Source organism: Paralichthys olivaceus, chromosome 10, assembly GCF_024713975.1.
Source record: "Paralichthys olivaceus isolate ysfri-2021 chromosome 10, ASM2471397v2, whole genome shotgun sequence".
Taxonomy (NCBI): Eukaryota; Metazoa; Chordata; class Actinopteri; order Pleuronectiformes; family Paralichthyidae; genus Paralichthys; species Paralichthys olivaceus.
Genome location: NC_091102.1, coordinates 21,687,865 through 21,711,523, shown reverse-complemented (window position 1 = coordinate 21,711,523; position 23,659 = coordinate 21,687,865). Strand labels below are relative to the sequence as shown.

The 23,659-nt window shown below is 39.0% G+C and overlaps 2 protein-coding genes across 2 annotated transcripts; both read right to left on the bottom strand.

Annotated features, from left to right (window-relative positions):
* Nucleotides 1–5,968: 5,968 nt before the first annotated feature.
* On the bottom strand, nucleotides 5,969–16,327 carry cops8 (COP9 signalosome subunit 8). Its single transcript, XM_020099729.2, has 7 exons — nucleotides 16,136–16,327; nucleotides 15,438–15,508; nucleotides 14,833–14,881; nucleotides 12,571–12,703; nucleotides 7,603–7,710; nucleotides 7,388–7,450; nucleotides 5,969–6,599 (listed from the first exon to the last, which is right to left on the bottom strand). The coding sequence occupies exons 1-7, from the start codon at nucleotides 16,310–16,312 to the stop codon at nucleotides 6,520–6,522; spliced, it is 681 nt and encodes a 226-aa protein (XP_019955288.2). The 5' UTR covers nucleotides 16,313–16,327; the 3' UTR covers nucleotides 5,969–6,519.
* Nucleotides 9,606–11,977, bottom strand: trim63b (tripartite motif containing 63b). Its single transcript, XM_069533057.1, has one exon. It carries the CDS (start codon nucleotides 11,062–11,064, stop codon nucleotides 10,003–10,005), a length of 1,062 nt encoding a protein of 353 aa, XP_069389158.1. The 5' UTR covers nucleotides 11,065–11,977; the 3' UTR covers nucleotides 9,606–10,002.
* Nucleotides 16,328–23,659: the final 7,332 nt, after the last annotated feature.

The following is a 23,659-nucleotide window of genomic DNA, read 5'->3' as shown; positions in this document are numbered from 1 at the left end:
AGACTCTGGATTTCCTCACTTCCTATTCCCTGGTTTGATATGACATTTTGTTATTTGTCAGCTCTCCTTTTGCTCTTCACTTTGCACAGAACTCTGATAGTTATTTATTAAATTGTTTAAACATACAACTATAAACATGAGGGGACATGGAAGGTCTTCTGCGGAAATCCCGAACAGCTAATTGAGATATAGCAGTTTATTGCACCAAGTATTGGAGTAACTGACTGAGAGGCATTACCATCCATAGATTAATGCTGCTAGGATGGCTACAAAAATCCACTACTTGCTTGCAACTGAAGGTTTTAGCTGCTAGTGTGTAGTAACAACAGTAAACAGTGCATTTATTGGAGATTATTTTCTGCCAAGGATTCATACACATTTGGTGCCATTGGCATTTCTAGCAGCACATAAGAGTTTGTGATTGAATCACACACTGTGTGGAAAATGTCTCATTGATGACTTTTTAATTGTTTTTGCAGAACAAAGGAGCTCTATGGCCCAGAGGAATAAGTCAGTCCCTGACTCCACACATTATACTTGTTAGTATAGGTCTTCACTTTTAGTTTTGTTCTCTTCACAGGGTTTGTTGATACAATGACAGATACAGAATATTTTTAGACTCAAGTTTGTCTTCTTTTGATCCCAGCATGTAAGAGCAAACATGCATGTAAAGTGTTTGTAAGAAAATCATCATATTTAATGAAACGCAAAAAAAGAAAAGTACGTTTTCTAAAGTCACAATAATAATTGAAACAGGCAGTTGGTGGAGGAGAGTAATGAGTATGATCCAGCTGGCAGAAGCTTTCATACAGGGAGAGCTGTCTCGGCTGTGTCCCCTTAACCGGTCACCCCTACATCCTAATATTTTCCAAAAGTATTATGTGACACGAAAGGGGTTTTAATTAAAAAACTGTTTTTGGAATAAATGAGAATTTATATATTTAACTTTGTGACTATTAAAATAAGTGCAGATGTTAAAGGTGCATTAAATGAAAACATGATTTTGTTTGTCCTCTCTGCACCCTGCTAGTGATCTGTATTCATTTTCCTCACTTCATTTCCTCTGCAATTACGTAAAGTCTAAAGGTGACGTCCCCAGGAGCAGGACATGAATAAATGGTACATAGTGGACTTATAAAAGATCCTATTCAGTTTTGGCTGCATGCTAGACCTTTAAAGCCAAGTCAAGTCCTCCTGGAAATCTCCACTTTTAACAGTGGATTAGGAAATCTTAGTCATTATCTGAGAACTCTCACTGAGGTCATATGGCTTGCAAAACAGCTGCATCAAAACTGCATCTAATTCTCCATTCGTGAGAATAATTTCTTCATGTTCTGTTGGTTTTCATATGTTTGAAAGGATGCATGTGCAAGTGTTTTTTGTGTCTGTATATATGAACAACGTGTTTTTCATGAGTAAACAGATTATTTTTGTATGTTTCACTTGGGAAAACAAAAGTGGATTATGAATCTCCAAAGCCCTGTTTACATGTGGCTACTGGCAGAAGGTGCAGTGCAAGTTTACAAATCATCTTATTATTCATACATTTACATTTGTTTTTAAAATGTGAAATATAGATGTCTCACATGCAACTCTGCGGTTGATCTCATATTCTGTTTCCAGTCACTAGTTTTCTCTTCTATCCTCTTTGCAGCACATATGTGTTCACTTGGCACTCACAGCCCCTCAGTGTTTCCTTCACTCTCCCCCTCACTGTTCCTCCCACCCCTTATCTCGCTTTGGCTCCCACCAGCCCCTCACATGCACCATCCATCTCCTCCTCCTCTCTGATCCCCCCCATCTTCTCCCTTTTTCTCATCACTGAACTCCATTCAGTCTCCCACATCCTCTTGGAGTCTTCCCTCGGTCTCATGCTCATGACTCATCATCCCACATGGAAACATTTTCTCTGTGAATATGAGGGAGCATTTGCTGCTCTTAATGAAAATTTAAACAACACTCCCTCACCAAGTTGGGGCAAAGGGGAAAATGTGGAAAAATCTTTTTTTCTTCCTATTATCCAAATATTACTACTTTTGAACAAAATCTTATTAACTTGTCTAGATGGATTTTAGTATTTGACAAAAGCAAACAAAAGCCTATGTGTCACACCAGAAAACTCATTTTGAGAGCACACCATGTGTCGGGGAAGACTGCCACCTACTGGCGTAACCCCTCTCTTACATAACCTCTTCCCCCAACCAAACCTCTCAGCTATCATGGGACTGCTGAACAAACCACCTCCACCTGACGTAGTCTTTGCCAGAAGTACTAAACTGTTTTTATCCAAATGGCATTTGGAAACATTTCCACACTCAAACTATATTTGACTTTGTTTGTATTTTCGATCAATTTCCAAGATCATTCGGAGTATGGATATGACATGTTTACATATCCAAATTAAAATGTTTCCATTCACCACTGTTAGTTGCCAGGAAACTGTGTTTTACTTAAACTTCATGGACAAAATGTACATTGTCTCCAATGAATAGACCTGTACAAGTGCTCAGCAAAACACTCATTGTAGTTTGACTGATTAGATGTGATGCATTGTCGAAAAACAAATGTATGAATGTACATATTTGTTTGTACAAAGAAAGTCTGTAGATTGAGTTTACAAGTCTGCACATGAGAGTTAGAAAAACATAAGTTACTGTTTGAACAGGACTGAGGGGTTCTTCAATGTGGCCAAATGTGGACTGAGTGACCAGATCTCAGTTGTGTCCTCAAAGTCTCTCCTGTCCTTATAGAGCTGTCCACTTGTGACTGGACCACCAGATACAGATGTTGCCAGCAGGTCTTATCAGGGCTGTGAAGGCCATAGTGCTGGGAGGTAACTATGCACATCTACTAAGGTACTTGACTAGAATTATACTTATACTTTTAATTCACCACATTTCATACTTTATACTCCATTATATTTCTTTTTTGACAGTTTTTAGTCACAAGTTACTTTAAAACCAAACATACAATAACATATATCCTGTATTCCACCAAAGCGTGAACTCACCTCTTAACTTCTCTTTTCTAGAGACACAAAGTTATAGTTAGTTAGAATTCAGCTGACATTGATAAAACGCTGCTTGCACAGTAAATGCATCAGTATTAACAACCTTATAATGTAAACCTGCATTCCTGTATAACATCATGTCACCGGCATGTTCTGTGATGCGAGGCACACACCTTTGACCTCAGGAAATAATGACCTCACCATCCAGAACCTCCAGCTGTAAGTGCACATCTGGGCAAAAGACATAGGCTAGGACACTGACAGTGGAAATCCCATGACTTTCCCTTTTTTTCCACTATAATAAACATGACATGCGAAAGACGTCCAAACATTTCCAAAATTGTTTCCCTTTACTTCTGTTTCTTCTGTCTCCATGTACATGTTTTCTACAATCTGCTGTCTGTCTCCAGGCTCACTGTAAACACAAATAAGAGGTTTGTACAAATAATAGAAAACAGTGACCTCAGCCCCTTCAAGGAAAACAGGTTGGACGGGAAACATGTGAATGACAAAGACTTTGGCAATGTAAACTGTTTGTGTTTGAAATTATGGAAAAAACTCAACAAAGGAAATAGTGATTAAGTGCTGACAACTATATTTGTAACAGCAGCTGTCATTTAATACAGAACACTTGTGCTGATCAGCACATTCTAGTATTCCACTGTCCAAAGAGCAGTGAGCAATGACTGTTGTTTAGAAGTCAGGATATTCAACCTTTACTATAGCTACTGCTTCTAGCCTCTGAGAGACACTTAGTCTCAGACAGAAACACAGATTATGTTTGCACAGGACGAAAGTGTTCTTATGTGGTCTTCTTCATTGAACTTACATGTGCGTATTTAACCTGACTGCTGGACCCATGACAGTAACATTCCAAAGAGCTTATTCTTGAAACACAGTGACCTTGTGTCCTTACTTCAAAGTCCTCCCCCCCCAGCTGGTTCACAACACTGCTCTGACATACTTTATGTTTCACATGAATCTGTTAAGCCTTGTTCATTATCCGTGTGCATCAAGTTACTCAGCATTAATGGAATGAAAGGGTTTTATAGAGCACTGTAAAGACTGATTTAGCATCCACATGAGATACAAACCCAGGTTCCTCAAATTAACAAGTTTTCCTCACTAACTTCAAGACACCCAGAGATTTGTGCTGCACAGGGAGACCTCTCTGACTGTATGAAACCTGTACGAGTACACGCACATGTTTGCAGGATGTGCTCACAGCAAGAAAGTAACCTATAGCTCATTGTTATGCCTCTTATTCAGCCATGCACAGGCTGGAGACAATGTGCAGGGACTGGCAAGCTATTGAAAGCAATTGGACTTCAGTTATGGACAGTGTCTGGGTTTTAGAACACTCCAATTTTCTAGTTTGTAGTGAAATTGAATCAGTTATGCACTGTAACATACAGTTACAGTGTATGTTTAGCATTTCCTTCCTAAACATAGTGGAGTTGAAGTATTATAACAAGATACAAAAAGAAATAAGACTTTATTAACCCCGAAGAAAATTCTTGTGCCAGCTTGTTTCAAATTCCCAATATCACAATACATGAGAGTAGTATACAACAGAATAAACAAGTATTAAGTCTAAAAATAAAAATCTAAGTATCAAGTGTATTATATGTGAAATAAAAGTAGGAATTGAATAGAATGAGGTTATGCTAGTTTGTGAAGCAATTTTACAACAATGTTTGGTAACGCCTGCAGTGCCGACTATTGACTTCCACATGAAACCAATTATATTAAAGTTACATTACACCCACTGTTTCATCAGGCACTGGCTTTATGTGGCAGCATGTACATATTTAGTTGTGGTGTGTCAGAGTGGGGGTCTGCAGCAGTGATCAGGGTCAGTTACTTCCTCACACTGGTGCTGAGTGACTGTGGCGTGCAGAACTGTCAGGAGGCCAGTGCTGCTTCAACACATGCCAGGACATGGGGGTTGAAGTCCAACACGTGTTTGTAAACAGCTAACGCACAAACACATATGGTGACATTTCCATATATAGCCGAGAGCAAACTGAACCAACAAGATGCTTTCCAGGACATTCAGATATTAAGGCGGGACAATGTAAAAGAGGAACACATCACATGCAGAGACATGCGATATGAGGCCTGACAGTTTGCTGTCGACTGCAATGTGCCATGTCTGAAAACAAAAAAACAAACCATGTGATGAAATAAATGAGTTTGTAGGCACAAGAATCAAACACAGACAGGCCCTGAAGATGGTTTTACACTAAATCACATCAAATGCCTGCCACTTTCCTTGAATGTGAAGCTACAACTAAGTTTATGTTTCTAATTGTTCTTGAAGAGGGGACTGGAAAAAAAAATCACCACAAGACTTTTATTTTGTAGCATTAAAGAACATATGGCAGCCAGATGTGCCTTTACAGTATAAAATGTCCATCAATTCTTAATGATGTTCATTCAAACAAATCAGATTTTGAGAGCATTAATCCTCATGTTAATAATACAACAACCATTTAAATTACCTTTTTGATTGGGGGGGAAACAAGGAACAAGAAAATGGTGCTCTAGGCTGCCATGTAACAATTTTAAATGTCCAAACGGACAACGAAGCTGCTCTGCATGTGACTGAGTCCTCTGTTGAATGACTAGATTACAAAGGTTAATGTTCCATCACATTGATTAAACTGGAACTCATTTAAGTTTCCATAACAACACGCCATGTTGAGGTATGAGGTGGAGGAAATGAAACAGCTTTGACTCAGAACACTTGCTGTTACTTGGATGTTACCATGTACTTCCCCACGTGTGTCTTGTTAATGCCAGGCCTCAGAAAAAAGCAACTCGTTTTCATGTGAGACTAAAGTGGCATTGGAAAACACCCAAAAGCCAAATTGAATTAAATATCCAACATTGTTAATTGAGGACAGCCTGCTCTGTGACGGAACTCCAGAGTAAAAGAAAAAAAAAACACTAAAATAGAAACAGCAAAATATTTATTCACCAGTCAAAACATAAACTTCAAAATATGAGGTCTGAGGACTGAACTCCACACTTATGCATGTATGCTGAGACTTCTGTTACCTGAAGACATTTGTTTCAAGGACTCCTATAAGTGCTTAAACAGAATGTACTGTACATACTGTCTCTACTGGGTGTTAGGTTAGCAATAAAAACATACTGACATGATATGCAGCATACCTCCTAAAACCTACTTTGAGATCAGACCCAAATGTCAGAGGGCTTGCAAAGTCCACAAAAAAATATAAATACAAAGTTGTCGTCTGAGAGATAATAATGTTTTAGGAAATGAATTAGCAGGTGGAGCTATCTTAGTCAATGAATATAAATAGGTAGATCTCAGAGATTAGCTTGCAGCATTCATGCAAGATGATGGGTGTGTTTTTGGTACATCTTTATCAGGGAGGGGGACTTTGCAGGAAGTAGGATGGAGGAAGAGTCTATCCAAACTTGTATTCTCCCTCAGTACCAAGCAGGCGAAAAAGGGTGGCAGTGGCTGTGGTGGGTTATCAGTTCTCGAGGAAAGCCACGTAGTCGGTGAGTCTGGCCAACTGCTGCTCGTTTGGAACCAGTGAGATGGGGGGAGGATCTGTTGAGAGAGGCAGAGGAGGAGAAGTTAAGTCAGACGGGGGATTCCTTATTGTGCCAAGGGCTATCGATCGTCTTACATCTCTCTAGTTATAACTCTTCAGTCCACGTGCTCAAGCTCAGACTCAGCAGGGTTTCAAATTCATCCGGACACGAGCTACCTGCCGTCACACTATCGTTTAAAAACACTGGCTAGAGAATCTCCCATGTGACCACAAGACAAGAAGAACTCCAGTGTGAGATCCATTCTCCAAACAAAATCACCATGTGGCACTGAAGCGGGAGGGAGGGGGATCCAGACATGTGGGGACTAATTGTGAGCGGGTTAGCGTTTTGGGGCTGGACATGTGCATAGCAGATGCTTCAGCAGTGAGGTTTTAAGATTACAGAGTAAAAGACCAACCACAATATCCTCGTCTGTTTGCACTAAATCAGTAAATCGTTCTGAAGAGATGAACCAATCTGTGACCTTTTAAGTTGAGGACACACAATACGTGACAAAAGTCTAACAAAATAAAGGAACACAGGTGAAGAAAAATGCAACAGAGAATTTTGAAAATATGGACATCATACAAGGGAGATTTAGCAAATCTAAAACTTTAGCAGTGTCTCAGAAAAGGAAAATGTCTTCCTATGGGATTAAAAGAGACTCCTTAATCCATGTGTCTAATACATTGTGGGAGGATGAGTAGAAGGAAAGTGGGTGCAGGATTACTCATGAAGACAAAACCGTTTGGACAACAGAACCGTGGGCTAGGCACAATTTAAAAGAGCAACACTGCCACCTACCTGGCTTTTTGGGCATCACCATCCTGGTAGTGGGGTCTGCTTGCCAGCCTTGACTCACCACACCTTTGGCCAAAGACAAAAGTGGGAATAGACAAAAAAAAAAAAATACACTCATCAGCATATGTTTTGTACTGTATGTATGGAAATGTTCAGCATCAGCACCCCAGCTTTTTTGATATATTTCCGATGAGAAGGCTGTGCAAATTCAGTCTTACCCTTTACTGCCTCCTCCACAGTGTAGCCAACAAAGGCAGCAAAGTCCTCAGCTGTGATGGACGTGTAGGCCTGGGCAACGAGACTGTATGCCCTTTGCCGTGTGCTCTCTGTGAGGGATCCAAAAACAGCAGAGACATTTATATCATGTAGGTACATATAGAGCACACAGGTGCTTACAATGTGCTCTGCTTCTATTTATAGTACAGACGGTGCATAGGCAACATCAACTTAACGTGAACTCAACAGTATGTTATGTCATTTTAACATGGTATTTAAAAAGTCATGTTTCTTGTAAGCAAAGCCACTAATTAGCAGCAGCACTGGGAGTTTTAGACTCTGTTGAACTATTTATCAGGTTTTTGAAGTCAGGGCTTTTACTCTCCTATGATCATTAGCAGTTACAGATGTGTATGTTTTGGTAAAATGTCAAGTAAATGTAAAAGGCCCACATGGAAAATGTTGCTTTCTCATTTCTCTTCTTGCTGATTTTCTATCGTAAGTTTTGTGAGTGGCAAGTCTAAGTCCAGGTTTAATGAGTTCCTTTTTTTGAACCCAAACACAGGTCACAAAACTATTCTAAACTACATTTCTTGAATAGCTTCACATGCTTTCAGGGTCTGAGTTTAGATGACATGGTACCTTTCATCGGAAGAGAACCTTTGATGTGATTGTGATTTAAGCAAAAAAAATATTTTCCACAAAAAGGACTATTTAATAGTTGTTACATGTTGCATGTTTAAAATGAATCCAGGACGTTACGTGCAGTGCTTACATTCCTGCCCTATTTATCTAGCCTGACTTAAAGTGTTGCTGCAGTCTGTGGAGATACCAGTAAGAGTGACGGGTCCTCACACCAGCATGGATTTGCTGTAGTGTTTTAAAGCCTAGCAACAGTTCATGTGTATCAACAACCAGCTCCCAGTCTGTGGCAGCAGCTAGCAGCAGTAACAATAACAAGTCTGGTGGATGAGAAAAGACAGCTGTGAGGGGAATGCTACAGATTTGTCAGGAGTGCTTTCCCATGCTTCTGTCCAAGCAGCTTCCTGTTCTCTCTGTTATTGTACTTTAATGTTAAAAAATAAAAGATGTGAAAAGGTTGAAAATGCAGACTTGGAAACTGCATTGAAAAAGGGTTTTATTTATCACTTGTGTCTGAAGTTAGATAACAAACTATTAGTAAAGTAGTTGTCCTACATAGATGGAGTTACTTCAGCAGTTATAAGTATGAAACTATGAAGATTAAAATAAACAATTTGAATGTAACTACACGGTTTTGTCATTGTGGTCGTTTTATACAAATGAATGACTTAAAAAATAAGTTAACTACTTTTATAGTTAGTAATAAACTCCCATCTGGTAAAAGTGAATCATGACTCACACTTAAGAAATGCTTCTTGTGTTGGGACAACTTTTTTGCACCTGACAGACTGCATGTTGGAAAAGAAATGAGGACACTGACCAAATGCTCAACACACAGCCAAGCAGGTCATCTCAAGGGGCTTTTTGTAACCCAGCCCCCCAGGCAAACAAGTATTTTTACCATGGCCTCCTGACCGTTAGGAAATGACTACTGTGGCAACTGGACCATCCCCTCCTCAGTATGCCCTTCTGACACTTCAGAGTTGGGTTGGAGCTGCTGAGCAAGTTGTCCATGAGTGGGAGGATGGGCTTTTATTGAGGAACTGGACCTGGTGTCTCCTTCTCAGTCTATTCCAGGGCTGCTATCATTTCTCACCCTCTCACCACTTAAAAATAGCCCCCACTTTTAACCAGCAAAGGCAAAGCAGACAGGGCATGGCAAGGGCTTTTATTTTTAAATATAGTCTATTGCCAAGTAAGAGCAGCAAAAGAAACATTTTGGTGGAAGCACTCATAGAAATGTCTATATGAATAAAATAGCACAGATAATACTGGGCCTCAATGTTTCTTCCTTTCTATATTCTCCCTTCATTCCAATATCACGTTTTAGTTTAAGTTTCATTGCAATGAAGAAAGTAGATGCTTAAATTCATGCAGCTTTATTCCAATGTTCAATTAAAGGCAGACATGGTAACAGTTTCAACACAAACTTGACAAGATGAGAAAAATTACTAACTATTTTCAAAAGCTTCATATGAGGAAATTAGGTGTAAGCCATTTCAGGCCTTCTATATTTACATGACTCTACCCTATTTCACCATTGAAAGGGTTTAGAAGTACAAAAGTATAAAAAGAAATTAAGAAAAGGCACAAATATAACATTGACATAAAATATTGCACTGAAATGCCATTTTAGCCCACAACCACTGTAACCTTATATTTGCTTCAACATCAAACACAGTCCCTTCCATAAACACAAAATCCCTTTAAAGGACATATTTCAGTATTTCCTACAAGTCCCTTAACACTCTGAATTTTCATTATTCCTCCTCCTCTTCCTCTTCCTCTTCTTCTTCTTCTTCCTCTGCATCTTCGAATTCATCCTCATCACACACTCCAAAGTCCATCTTTGCCAGGACTGCTTCAACATGCTCTGTTGACAAAGTGAAGTGGTCCATCTTCTCGAATCCTGGCTCTGGCCTCTCCTCCCCGAGCGAACATTTAGCTGCGTCTTTGGTCTGCACGATGAGGCCCTTGGAAGCTACGAGAAACTCAGCAGCACCACTCTGTTCCAGTGCTCTTACAGCCGAATCTGTGAGCTCTGTACTTGCTTGCAGTCGTTCACCATAACGTTGGGCCAGAGCCCGAAGAGCGGCCACTTTTTCATCTTGCTCTTTACCAATCTGGTCTAGAAGAATGTTCTTGCGGTCTTCAAGAACAGCATACAACAGGTCAAAGCGTTCCGCTAACCCTTGCTTAGCACGCTGAGCATTCTCCTGCACAGCACGGCAGGCATCTTCCATCTGGTTGAGAAGAGCCTGTAGACGCCCATTGCTGGCAACCAGGGTATCGATAGCGTTACTCAGTTCACCTTTCTGTGTCTGGTAAACATTTGCTAAAGGTGCCACCTCACAGTCCTTGTGTTGACCAAACACTTTGCACATGGAGCAGGTGGGCACTTGGCAGGTAACGCAATAGATGTTGATTTTCTCATCTTCGTGTTCTTGGCACATGGGCTCTTTGGATTCTTTAGGCTTAAGGGTAGTTTCTGTAGTTCCACTGCCACTGCCTTCTTGCTGCTGCTTATAGATGTCGATAATATTTTCTACCAATAGGTTGCGCTGGAGCCCATGGACACCATGGCGATCAAGCACGACCTCAAATCGACAAGTAGGGCATCGGAAGACACCACCAGAAAAGCGGTATGGGTTGCGTGAGTCATAGAGGTCACTAGCACAACTACGGCACAAGTTGTGCTGGCAAGGCAGAATGACCACAGGTTTGGTGAACATTTCCAGGCAGATGGGGCAGCTCAGTTGCTTCTCCAGGCTATCCATGGGGCTGGGGGGCCGAACCATAGTTCCTGTCCTCTGAACGTCCATTGTGGAAGTCTTTGCCTACAGCTATACCAGTAAGTTTCCTAATTTCCCAAAGTTTCACTCTCTGTTGAGTTAAAAAAGTAAGAAAAACGGAGGGCAGACTTCTCCTAAGTGTTGCTTGTGATAATGCTGCTATCTGTTCTGGTTGAGAGCTAGCAGATCCGTCCTTTATACCAGCCCCTCACGGCTGGTGACACCCAATCCTTTCGACCAACCACAGCACACATTCCTGCCTGCTTGCTGGCCCTGGATCTTTTCACAGAACTGGCCCCCTCCTACCCAGTGTAACATGTGTCGCGTGCTCTAATGTGCACTGTGTCCCTTCTAACAGTAACAGAAGTGGTGGACAAACAGGGCCCATGTGACTGGTTTACCTGAGAGAGGCAGCGCCATCTAATTGGTAAACAAGTCAACATCAACATGCTGTGACCAACTTCTTACATCATTGATTCCATTAATATGAGGTGTTCTATATTTATTTAAGAAAAACAAAGATCTATTTGCTGCTAAATGTAATTAATAAACTGTTAAATTAATAACTAATAGTTTCATATTAAGAAAAAAATAATGTTTGGACTTCCCTGCTGTTTGTAAGGCACTAGTTATTTAGGTAACTGCAAAAGTATTTTTACAAAAGTTATTGGCATATGTTAGCATTTCTTTTTGGCAATTTTGCCTTTATTTTGGTTGATACAGTGAAGGACAACCAGGATATGGGTTGAGAGTGTAGGGGACATGGTAAATGTTCTGGCTGTCCGTGAATCAAACCAGGGACCTAGGACATATATAACCATGTGATTTACACCCCAGACATTAATTTGTCAATACAAAGGGTGAATACAGTATATACCACTGTACTTGTTATTTTACCAAACACTTTTAGATTTAAGATTCAAAAGCCTAATAACATCCACACAGCAATTATCATCACTTGTTGCACAAGTGTCTTATGACATACTGTATGTCATCATCCATGGGAGATAAACACCAAGTACCGTAAACATGTGGGAGAGGCTATTCTTACACTCTTGCACAAGGGAACCATCACATGACACAAATGCCCCAACATTTGTGTGCATGAGAGCGAATACTGTTTTTCAAAACACAACGGAAATATAAAGATGTTCAGTTATTATGAAAGAGTATCTGTGAATCGGTGAATGTGAGCATGGAAATGGATACCTTGTTCTTTATGTTGATTTGTGGCCACCTGGACTACCCTTTATTTATCAATTTCATCCAGATGAGAAATTTCCATTGTTGCAAACTGTTTTAAACACATTTAATTTCCTTTCAGTTGGACTGCATCAGAGCTAGAGCTGTGTTCAGCTTGTGCCCCCTGCTGACTGTTATTCAGAAAGATTCAATGTCCCTACTGGTAATTTCACCACAGCATCACAGAACCAACTGTGTAAAGCATATAAATCTAATTTGTAAAAAATTAAAAAGCTTTATGACATGTAAAAGTGATGAGGGTTATAACATTAGATAACACATTTTTGTGGTTACCTCGAAGGGCTTCCATGACTGGAAGAATATTCTCTGTCCATTGGTAGGCTGCGATGGCTGTGTAGATCTCTGGAAAGTCCCGCTGCCAAATGCGTTGGCCAACTGCCCATATAGCTGTTAATTCGGGGTTTGCCTGTACACAACGTGGAGAAGTGTTTCAAAATCTTCCAGTATGCTATATTGGACTAGACATACTACTGTAAACAGCTTTGACACCCAAATAGTTTAAAGATAATTCAAGTACATTTTGAACCTTGGACTTATTTTCACATCTTTTTGGGTTTATATGATAAATAAGAACAACAATGATTGTTCTGATATTAAGCAAGAACATTACAATAATACACAACTGTGACACAACTTTTCTAAAGGGTTATTTTTCTGTGTTGATCGGCATACACACTTCTCACAACCTTAAAAATGCTTGTCGTCAGATTTTATTTTAATTAATTGACAACCTTATGGATATAATTCTTACAGAGATAGATGTGTGTCTACATCTGACAGGAATCTTGCTCTCAAGGTCTTAAAGTCACATTCTGAAATCTTGTGGAAACTGAGTTGCTACAAGAACACATATCAGAAAATGTAAACACGAGTTACATAGAGCTGTTGGGGAAGAGAGGAGCAAAGTTACAAAGTCCGAGTTTAGAGTTTGTAGCTAGCTCTAAAAAGGGAACAAAAGCTAAGGATGATGATGAGAAACACTTTGCACAGGTTTCACAGGCTACTTTTGGGGGACAGAGTTGTGGATAGTTATTCTACAAATGTTGCCAAATTGTGTTTGCATACACTGTGGCTGTTTTGTGGTTGGTGTTATGGTGTATTGGACAAATTTCACACATTTTTGTCTCAATTAATTAATTGAGGCAAAAAATGGGAATAGAGGGTTCATGATCAAAAAGGAATTCTCCTTTAAAGGTCCAGTGTGTATGATGAGACATGAAAGAGAACATGGTAGCTTCATTTGTCATAAAAACTCAGAAGGTGTTTAGTTTGTCCAGTCTGGGCTACAGAAAAAAAAATGGCGGCCACCATAGAGAGGATCCACTACAGTTGTAAATATAAAGTTTTTAAATATAAAAGGGCCCATTGTAGGGTACAGAAAACAACAATTCGTAAAATTTTGATGAAACACACGCAAAACATCACTAGGACTATTTCATATTCAGTTTCTGTCAATAGGTCACTTTCACCTAAATCTTTCACACTGAACCTTGAAGACACTGGACCAATGATTTACTGTAATTTACATTTTTAACTAACAGATCTAAAGACTAAAATTAGAGGTAGATGCACCACCATAGACTGTATATAAACCACAGATATACAGCACCTTTCTAGTTTTCAAATTTAAATCACATTAACCTTATCAAACACACATGCACACAGCTCATTCTTTATAAATAGCTCGTCTCTAATACACACAAGTGACCCACATACCGATGACACATTATTCGTTGCACAGTTGACTGTCATGACACTAATCTAAAGCACCTCTGGTTGTTTCAGCAGGAACAGACTGTGTGATAAGAAGGCTGGTAAAGTTTCCTATTGTTGTGAATGACCTGCACAATGCAGAATAAAAGACAGCAAATGCTAATGTTACTAAAAACAAGTTGCAATTTATCTACGACTGGGCTATGTTTACGGACAGAGTTGTTTGAGCAGAGGTGTAATGGATTTAATTCTGTATTAGAAATGATATATTTAACCTAAAGGTACAGTGTGTAGAATTTTGTGATATCTAGTGTTGAAATTGCATGTTGCAGCTGAACACCCCTCACCTCACCCTCTCCTTCCAAACATGAAAAAGAACCTGTGGTAGCTTCAGTTGTCATAAAAACTCAAAAGGTGTTTAGTTTGTTCAGTCTGGACTAATGTAAAAAACATGGCAGCCTCCGTAGAGAGGACCCCCTCGATGTAAATATAAAGTATTTAAATATAAAGGACCTTTTCTGGGGTAAAGAAAACTACAATTCATAGAACTTAGATGAACTAGTGAAAACATCATGAGGATTATTCTACATTAAATTTCTGCCAATAGTTCCCTTTCACCTAAATCTTACCCACCTTTAATCAATAGACCTCAGCTAATGTCAGACAGTCATATCAACTTGCTTTTGAGAAGTCCAGCATTGGTTAGACTTGGTCAGATATATCAGTAAAAACATTGGTAAATTTCATGTAACCAAAACAGCATGAGCAGGGAAGAGCAGGAAAATCACATGCATCATAATGAGACAGTTTTCACATGCTTACCGATTTTATCGCTTGGGGAACCCTCTTCCATAGATACCTGGCATTATTCCTGTTGGATGCACAGGAACAAATTGCCACACAGAAGACAGGGTCATCAACAGAACAGACTTTACATGTATATGTTGAGGTTTATTATACGCACATATACTAACAAACAAAACATTTCCATCAACTGCTCTTCCTGCTGAGTGCACACACTCAGATAATTCCTTTTTTGAATTAGCAGGAATTTGGCAATTCTAGGAAAGAAAATGAGATTTGAGTCATGGTGTTAAAACGTTAAGTGGAGATACGCCCGAGCATATACTTGAGCTGAAACACCTAGATTACAGTGACAGTGTGATTAGTGATCACTACAACCATGTTTATACTGTGATCCATTATTTTGCGGAACATAGTTTGGATGCACAACAACATGTGCTACGAAGACATGAGAAGGAAGAAGGGAATCTGGAGGAAGAGAGGGGAAGATAGAGAGTATATCTCTTTGCCTTGGTATCTGTTGAATGAATGATGAAAAACAAACACCCACACGGCTCAAATCAGACCACGTCAGTATAATATAACCTCTATCTGCTGCTGAGGACAGACGAGAGTCGACTTACATGTCATTGTGTAGTAAATAGAGAGCCAGCAACTGGGCGTAGACTTGAGGCGTTGCAATGCCCCCTGGAGCCTGGATGGAATAAATACAAGTGTGACATTAACGCTTGAAAATTCAATGAGCACAAATGGAAGATATTTTAAGACAGTAACCATGACAGCCAGCACGAGCATCTCGTGAGTTGTGCTGTTGTCCCTTTAGCTTCCTGCTAACGCTGTCGTTCCGGTGAGCAACCTCACAGTATTACTGTATTTACGAAGGTAAATGGTCAGCCCTAATGTTACCTGAAGTCATAGAGCTAGCCTATGCATGTGTTGAAAAGCTATGAAGTCCTAAATGTGAAAATATCATCGTGCTAACTCTAGTTGTGTTTACCAACATAGCAATTTAATCACCTTATTTAGCCTGCTAGCTCCCACTGGATGCTAACAGCACACATACACGCCATGTGCCACTTATGTTCAACTGAGATGAGTTTGTTGGTATTGTCTTCATGACATATGTTCCCTGATGAGCAAATTCGAAGCGTAAATTGATTTAAACAGTGCCTGAACAGTTAAACTGCCCTGAAACCGGCTAGCTACCTAGCTACAACGTTAGCCGAAACAGGTCAGCTGCTACCTGGCGAGTCACAAAGCCTGGAGAGGCAGAGCGCCTGTGAGACAACAGTGTTGGTGCACAGACACATGGGTTCCTTACCTCGAGTTCTTGAGCTTCACACTGCTCTAATAACTTATCATAATTTTCCTCCATAATCACAGCAGTAGGCATGATGATGCCTAGCTGTTGCACCGGAATCTTCTTCTTCCGTATAAGTGCGAGCAGGTCTGCAGCCCGTGACATGTGCTGCCGCCCCCATGTGTTCGAAGCAAACATTGCTACTTATTCCTCTTGTCAGTCGTCAGGCCCTCCTGCTGCTGTTGGCTCTACACGTTTCATTCCCTCCATCAAGGCTTCTCTCTCTGCTGAATATTACCTAACCAGCTCACAGTTTCAAACACTGCTCAATAACCACAAATCATAATTCAATTCTCCGCTAAAATATGACGTGTACTGTTGAGAACAACAGTGTCCTTTTCTATTTCCTTCCCCACCCGAGAAAATAATACAGATGTTGACATTTTCCTCTTTAATAGCTTTTTGGCTTGTTTTTCCACTCTTTTTGTTATATATAATGCCTCTGATTCAAATGAATATTGACCTCAGTGCCTTGTTTCCATATTCTTAGATTTATTGATGCGATTCCATAAAATAAATTCAGTGATCTATGTTCAAGGTTTTTACTTTTTTTACTCAACAGTGATCAGTCTCTCTTTTTAATTATCCTAATTAACAGTAGTCCTTTATGTATTAGTGAGGAGACACAATATTACTTGCTGAAATAATACAGTACATGACCCGTGTGTGTGTAGGTCTTACTTTCTTAAAGCACTGCATCTAATGTCATTCATTCATTATTTTTTATCTTTAATAACTACAGTGTTGTATTTGCAGGAAGATGAAGCCAGTATGACTTTATTTGCAACTACAAAAATGTAGAAAGAAAGACTTAAGACCAAAAAGCTAATGTTTTATATATGTCTGCATCTTTGAATTAGATGTAACTTTACATTTTTCTGATCCAGTCGTCTCCAGGAGAAATGAGGCATAGACCTACATTTTCATTAGCAGCTACTTTATCAAATACTTTTTGTTCGTTCAATTTATAAAAGACATTTTCTCCCCGGTATTAAATACAAATAAAAACTAGACCTAAAAAGAGAGATGTCAGTATAAATTCAAACAAAGGAATAGATCATGTTTGTCATGGTAATGTTTTAATTTAGTTTTTCTTCATGCTTGAAAAACAAAAAGTTCAACAAAACATCAACACGCAAACAGATTGTGACTGAAATTTACTGCTGAGGAACAAACTGAGGAGGAACAATGTGCAACGAAACACAGACAATAGTGAGGGATCAGGCTAATGTCTCATTTATTTTCATCTTTAATGAATATTGTTAAATTAAAATAAGAACAATTTCCTGATTCTGTTTAAGCCTGCACATTACTCACAGTGTTTACAATCAAAGCTAAACTCCAAGACTCTGTGTCTCTGTATTGAATGTATACAGTGCAATGCAACACAATCACTACTCGGAATAAAATGAAATCCCTCATACATGTGTGTATGACCAATTCAACTAAAATTTTAAAAAAAGTGGACAGAATAAATTCTGCAAAACATTGCAATACAATTGCATTCATATACAATGTGTATACATTTCTATGTGATAGCAAATATGTTTACTGGGAAATAGTTTGAATCCAATGTCGAAGGTGGTTCAATCATTTCTAGAGAAGTTAAGTTTAGATTTATTCATTAACTCACACACAAACACACACACACACACAAACACCACACACACACACGCACACACACACACACACACACACACACACACACACACACACACACACACACACACACACACACACACACACACACACACACACAGTGAGATTGCGTGTTCAAATTAATGTAATTACAGAATGTACACTTTAACCACAAAGGTTTAATACAATTCTGAAAAGGGAAACATAATTACTTATTCCCAGTGGTTCAGTTAAAATTACTTTTAAATTCAACTAAATATCTTTATCCATTTGTAAGTTGCTGAAAAAATTGTGAAATTAATTTCCATTATGTGTTTAGATCATTCCTGCAACAGAAACTCTGCAGCTCTAGGAAGTATAACTGAATCATGATTTCCATTCACGTTATAAGGAAATGTTGATTGAATTTGACACTTCTATTGATTACATATTTAGTTTAAACTTCTTTAGACTTATAAAGCACTTACAGTAAGTGAAGGGTAGGATTTGATGATGGTTGGCTTTAACATATAAATAAGATCTTCCTTTATCCCTTAGGCATGAGTATATCTTTAATGGTGTGGCCTTTCAGTGCAGGAGCAGAGTAACAGAAAATGTTCCTTTACTGAGCAAAGACATTAATAATAGATACGCTATGATGACGCGTTTACCCATTCTGAAAAACAGTTTTGTTCTGCAAAATATTTCATTTAGCATTAATTCTATAAGCAGCTTTTAAAATAGTACTGTAAAAGTATTTAAAGTAACAACCTTTTAAACAGACCATAGATTCAGGATGGACAGCTTGTGATTCTCAGGACCTTTAATTTCGGCAAAAACGAATTTACATTCAAAGCATTATGTGAAAGGATATGAGACTGAATTTAGGAACATTTCAACCTCAGTGAGGTTAGGCTGCATTAGCACTTTCACAGAGTGTCCTAGTTTATATTAAAAATGCCATTATATAACAAACTCTCTCTAACAGTACGGTCCACTAGCTCTCGATCTTATCAGCTCTTTCAGCAGATGGAGTTGGCCGAGGTTAATTTTTCAGTTTTGTCATATGTGCAGCACCTTCTCTATAACACATCAGTCACACACTGAAGCCCTGAGGTTCAGAAACTTGCCCAAGGACACTCTGTCCCCTGCAGCATCCACGTGCCCTGCTGTAACTGAAACTGTAACTTATTCTGCAATGACAAACGTCACCACTTGGAGCAGCATTGCTCAGGTGATGCAGTGCTTCAGTTTGCAGTCTGAGAATAGATACTGTTGGTTTTTAGTAACACTGCTGATTAAGGCCAACATATATTAGTGATTTGCTGCCACATTATCAACAACCAGAGTGGTGTGCTAACTATAATGCTTTTCTTGCCACTGCCTTTTATTAAATCTACTTTGGAGCTAATTTCTTCAAATTTATCCTGGACTGGATTTTTTTATTCTTCTGTTTATTTTATTTTTATTTTTTGAAAATAGTTATTCTATTTATGATAAATTCACTAGAATCTTTAATTGTAATACAATTTAAAGTGCATATTTTATATTGCCTTGTGTTTCTTTTACATCCTGACTTAAATCCCTTTTTTATATTTCATGTAAAACACTTTGAATTAGTTTTGCTTGAAGGGTGCTATACTCCAATACCTCCAATAAACTTAGCATATAAAAGTTAAATTGTTTCATCTCACAATATGTAGCACTAAAGCAACAATTAAAGTGGCCAATCTTACATTTCCTTATCTACTTTCTTGTCGTCTTTTTCAGCAAAGGTAGAAGATGTATCTTATACTTGGCATATAACAGCCATGTATAACAAACCCAGACACTCATGATCCAAGACAATAACTTGATTCCCTCGGTACGTCCTCAATAATTCAAACTTTTCATGTCCAGATCTCCTGTTAGACTAACGGAAACAATCAGAGATGTTACAGCTTAAAAATCCTGAGACACGATCAACAGAGTTAAAAAAAAAAAACATCTTCCATCTCTGCAGTGGGGATTTTATTATGTAGAGCGTAGTCGTGAGCAGCTTCTCAGACTATAGGGTTATCTTGTTCTTCACTCCTCATACTGTGCAGAAACAGAGCCACGTGTATTCTACAATAACACACAGTATGATTTACAGATTATATTTACAACTGTAAATGTGAATTCACAGTATTTCAGTGTGAAACAAAAACAACATAAGAGTAAATTTGTCACACTGGTTAATTAGAACACCCAAACAAATGATTAAATATGTGGAGCAAACACAGATTTGTTAGTAGAAGCAACATTGCGCTGTGACTTTCATGAGAAAATATTCTTTGTGAAAGGACCATTGCAGTGACTTTGGACCGTATATCTCAATAATAAGTGTTGTGCGACCTTATTTAACTTTACCAACATACCAATACTTTTCATGACTGCACCTTGGGCTGCCCCTTTCTCCTCTGTGTGCGTGTGTGTAATGGTGAATGAGGACTGATTGACGTGGCATGTCTGCTAGGTGGTGATATACACATTGGAGTTGTTTCAAAGTGAGAGACATCATATTACGAGCTTTACTGGTCTGAAATAAAACTGTGTGTTTTGTCGACATGCTGATTTAGTTGGTTGGTGTTTGAACTGTGTTTGATGTAAAATGGTTGTTATGGGTGTTCAGCTGGGCTTCTACCTGTTCTAACAAGGTATAGCATGTGCATATTGAAAAAACTTTATTTGATCTATGTTACACTGTGTCTGTAATGTGAACAGCCTTTATATCTGGTGGGTTTCAAATAGTTATAAAAACAGAAAATATGAGGATGAACTATGAATGTGAACAGTTTAATCTACTATGAACTGAACTTTGAGCGAGCTCCTTTCGAGTGTGATCATCATCATCATCAAGAATGAAGTCCTCAGTATCCACATCAGCAGATATCACGTCCAGGTATGAAAATCAGACTGGAACAGAACAAGTGGGTAAGTGCATCTCTGTCTCCGGGCTGAACAATTTCCCATGAGTTTAGTGTTGCCACATCCTGGGTTCATGCACTTTCATTGTTTTGTCCCAAGGTTTCTCTCCACTGATTCATTCTAGCTAGGGAACTATAGATAATTCATCTTTTTGATTGCTTTCTAATTTGACATGTTTTTTTTTCATTCATTCAATCATTTATTTAATTTATGTAAGACTTTCCTAGTCTTGATGACCACTCAAAGCACTTTATAGTACAGTTTTGCCCTTCATCCATTCATACAGTGCATCTATGTGCAGCACTTCAAGAGTTTTGTGTATTTCTGAGTTGCTATTTTGGTATTCATGAATTGTCTCACAGATTGGATGAGATTGTCTTCAGGGTCTTTGTTGGCCTATAAGCAGAGACTAACAACTTTTATTGTTTTTTAGGTCATTATACAGAGAATATGTAATTTTCTCTGCCCTCATTAATGACAACACGTTTTAATGAATAAAGAATAGCAGCTCATTCCGGTTATTCTGCTTGCCCTTATTTTCTTGACCCAATCAATTCATTTGAAATGGAAAGCCTTGTGTTTCTTAATTGAGATGGAACACAACAATGACACCTCTTCACCTCTCACACTAAAGTGTGATCATTAACTTCCATCCATTGACTTTTCAACCAAATACACAGGGAAGCTTCGGATTGGAAGTTGCGTCAAACAGATATTATTGATTCTTCCAATTGTGTTGGGTTTACTTGTGCTCCCAATAACTGATTCCAACGAAAGCACTGCCTCAGCTGGATAAATCATCCACTCTGACTATTGGTCCCAGCAGAGACGTAACCTGCTCCTGGTTGAGACAAAGGGAGAGATTTGTTTGTGTTAAATAGAGGTCAACCATCTTGTTGTCACACCAGAAATGAGGTCATCTCAGTCTCACTTGTATTACTGTAGCTGCTGCTGCTGTACTGCAGATGCTCTCAGGCTTTCACTCCATCTGTTTCCCTTCAGTATTTCAAATGTTTTCTGCCTGGGAGGGTTTTTGCAGAGTTAAAGAATAAAGAGGAACAACAGAGTTGGTAAAAAAAAGGAAAGCAGTCGAGACATCACTTTTACTGTCTGTCTGGCTTATTATGTCCTATAGTTGAATTTTATTGTGATTTTTAGTGGTTAAATGAGTTTCATTGTTCCAGCAAATGCCCCAAAAGGTCAGAAAAACCGCTGGGATTTTCTATAGAATGTTGCTGTAATGTTAATGTTTTTATTTAACCTGTTTTAGAGGGATATTGATTCAGCTGTAGGATGGGCCGCTGTTGCTGTAGCATCCTGTTAAGTTTTCTGCAATGGCCACTAGTTGTTATTTTGCATATATCATACATTTTCTAGTTCCTTGTTCCTTGTTAAATTGTCATAACACATCCGACACATGATTAGTTTCCTGTCCCATACTATATAGCTAATATAAACACTAATATTGGTTTCAACTCCACTCAATTATCCTCTATTTCACAAAAAAAAACCCTCACAATCATATCTACATCAAGGGTCAACAAATCAAAAAACAAAAATTTATTGGAATGTGTTAGTATACGCAGTCTGTAAATCATTCTGTCACCTCTCCTCCAAATGTATGCCTCAAGAGTCATAATTTTGATTTCATCAAGACGAAGGCAGTTTTTATTAAATAGTTTTCTTTTGAATTCATCAAAATGTGAATCATCCCCTCTACTTGCTGTGCATCTTATAACGTTCACCTGCTTTTGCCCAAAGGTAAGATTGCCTCTGGCTGTCAGAAAATGTTTCCACACCTTAGAGAAGAGGAGGATACCGCCTGAGGTACTTCTCAAGGTTTGGGATGAGCCATCGGTTCTGCTGACTGAAACTCTACATTCTTTTCTTTTTTGCTTGCAAAATCTTCTTTTGATGATACTGTCTCTATGGCACCACTTCAACATGTCTGGGGATCTGTGATGTCTGCAACCAAAGCAACTAACTCCTGCTTACCTTCTCATCGCCATCAGTCGGCTCCCTCACAAGGATTCTGAGACATCCACAGGGTGTGTGACAGGATCAGAAATGCCACATGTGCATGTTCTATCTAAACCTTGTTTTACTCTATTTTGCATGTTATTATGAGTCTGGTGATTTTGTTTCACGACGCACATTTATTCATGCTCATTTACACATTACAACTCCTGAGTGGACATTGAACAGTGGGGTAACTCTGGGAGAGTCACTCCCAAACAATCAGGGACAATTTGGCAACAGACGGCAAAGCTACAGAAGAGGCAGACCGCAGCAGACCAGCAGAGAAGCAGCCAAGCGATGCAGAGAAGTGCAGCAACTCTGCGCAGCAGCCGGTGTCTGCCAATGTGGTTTTATCTGTTAAATTAAATATTAACCACCCAGACAACATTGAATGATTAAATAAAGTGCAAAAAGTAAAATAAGTGTCATGACGTGCAGGACAGAAAACACAGAACCCTAATATTGATCTCTACAAGATTTATTCACCATGTAAATGGCATACATACAAATATAACAAAATCAAGTGACTAACCAACAATGTACCTCTTACTACCAAGCCAATGTGAAAGGGAAATTCAGAGTACAGGTAAGCAGAGCAGGTTCTAGAGAGGGGAAATATCCTGAGGAACACACAACAGTGTGCAAGCGAATAGAGGAGACAGCTGAAGTGGCTGAAGGAGCTGGCTGAGCAAGACAGACTTAACAGGTGATCCTGAAGCAGAGGGAACAGCGCTGGAGCAGGTGAGCAGAGGATTAAGAAATGATGATCAGGTGTGGAGTAACTGGCAGGAAGAAGCAGGAACCAGAGATAACACTCAGCCAGCAGCACACACTGTCAGCAAAAATACCAGAGTGGGGAAACACAGTTTCTTTAGCTTATTGTTCTTTTGAATATGATGA

Bases quoted from the DNA above. Each gene is read 5' to 3' on its own strand.
- trim63b (XM_069533057.1), bottom strand. From the start codon at position 11,064: ATGGACGTTCAGAGGACAGGAACTATGGTTCGGCCCCCCAGCCCCATG.
- cops8 (XM_020099729.2), bottom strand. From the start codon at position 16,312: ATGTTTGCTTCGAACACATGGGGGCGGCAGCACATGTCACGGGCTGCA. The intron at 15,509-16,135 runs GTAAGGAACCCA...TATTCCATCCAG, and splicing joins GTGAAGCTCAAGAACTCGAG to GCTCCAGGGGGCATTGCAAC. The intron at 7,451-7,602 runs GTAAGACTGAAT...CTTTGGCCAAAG, and splicing joins TGTGGAGGAGGCAGTAAAGG to GTGTGGTGAGTCAAGGCTGG.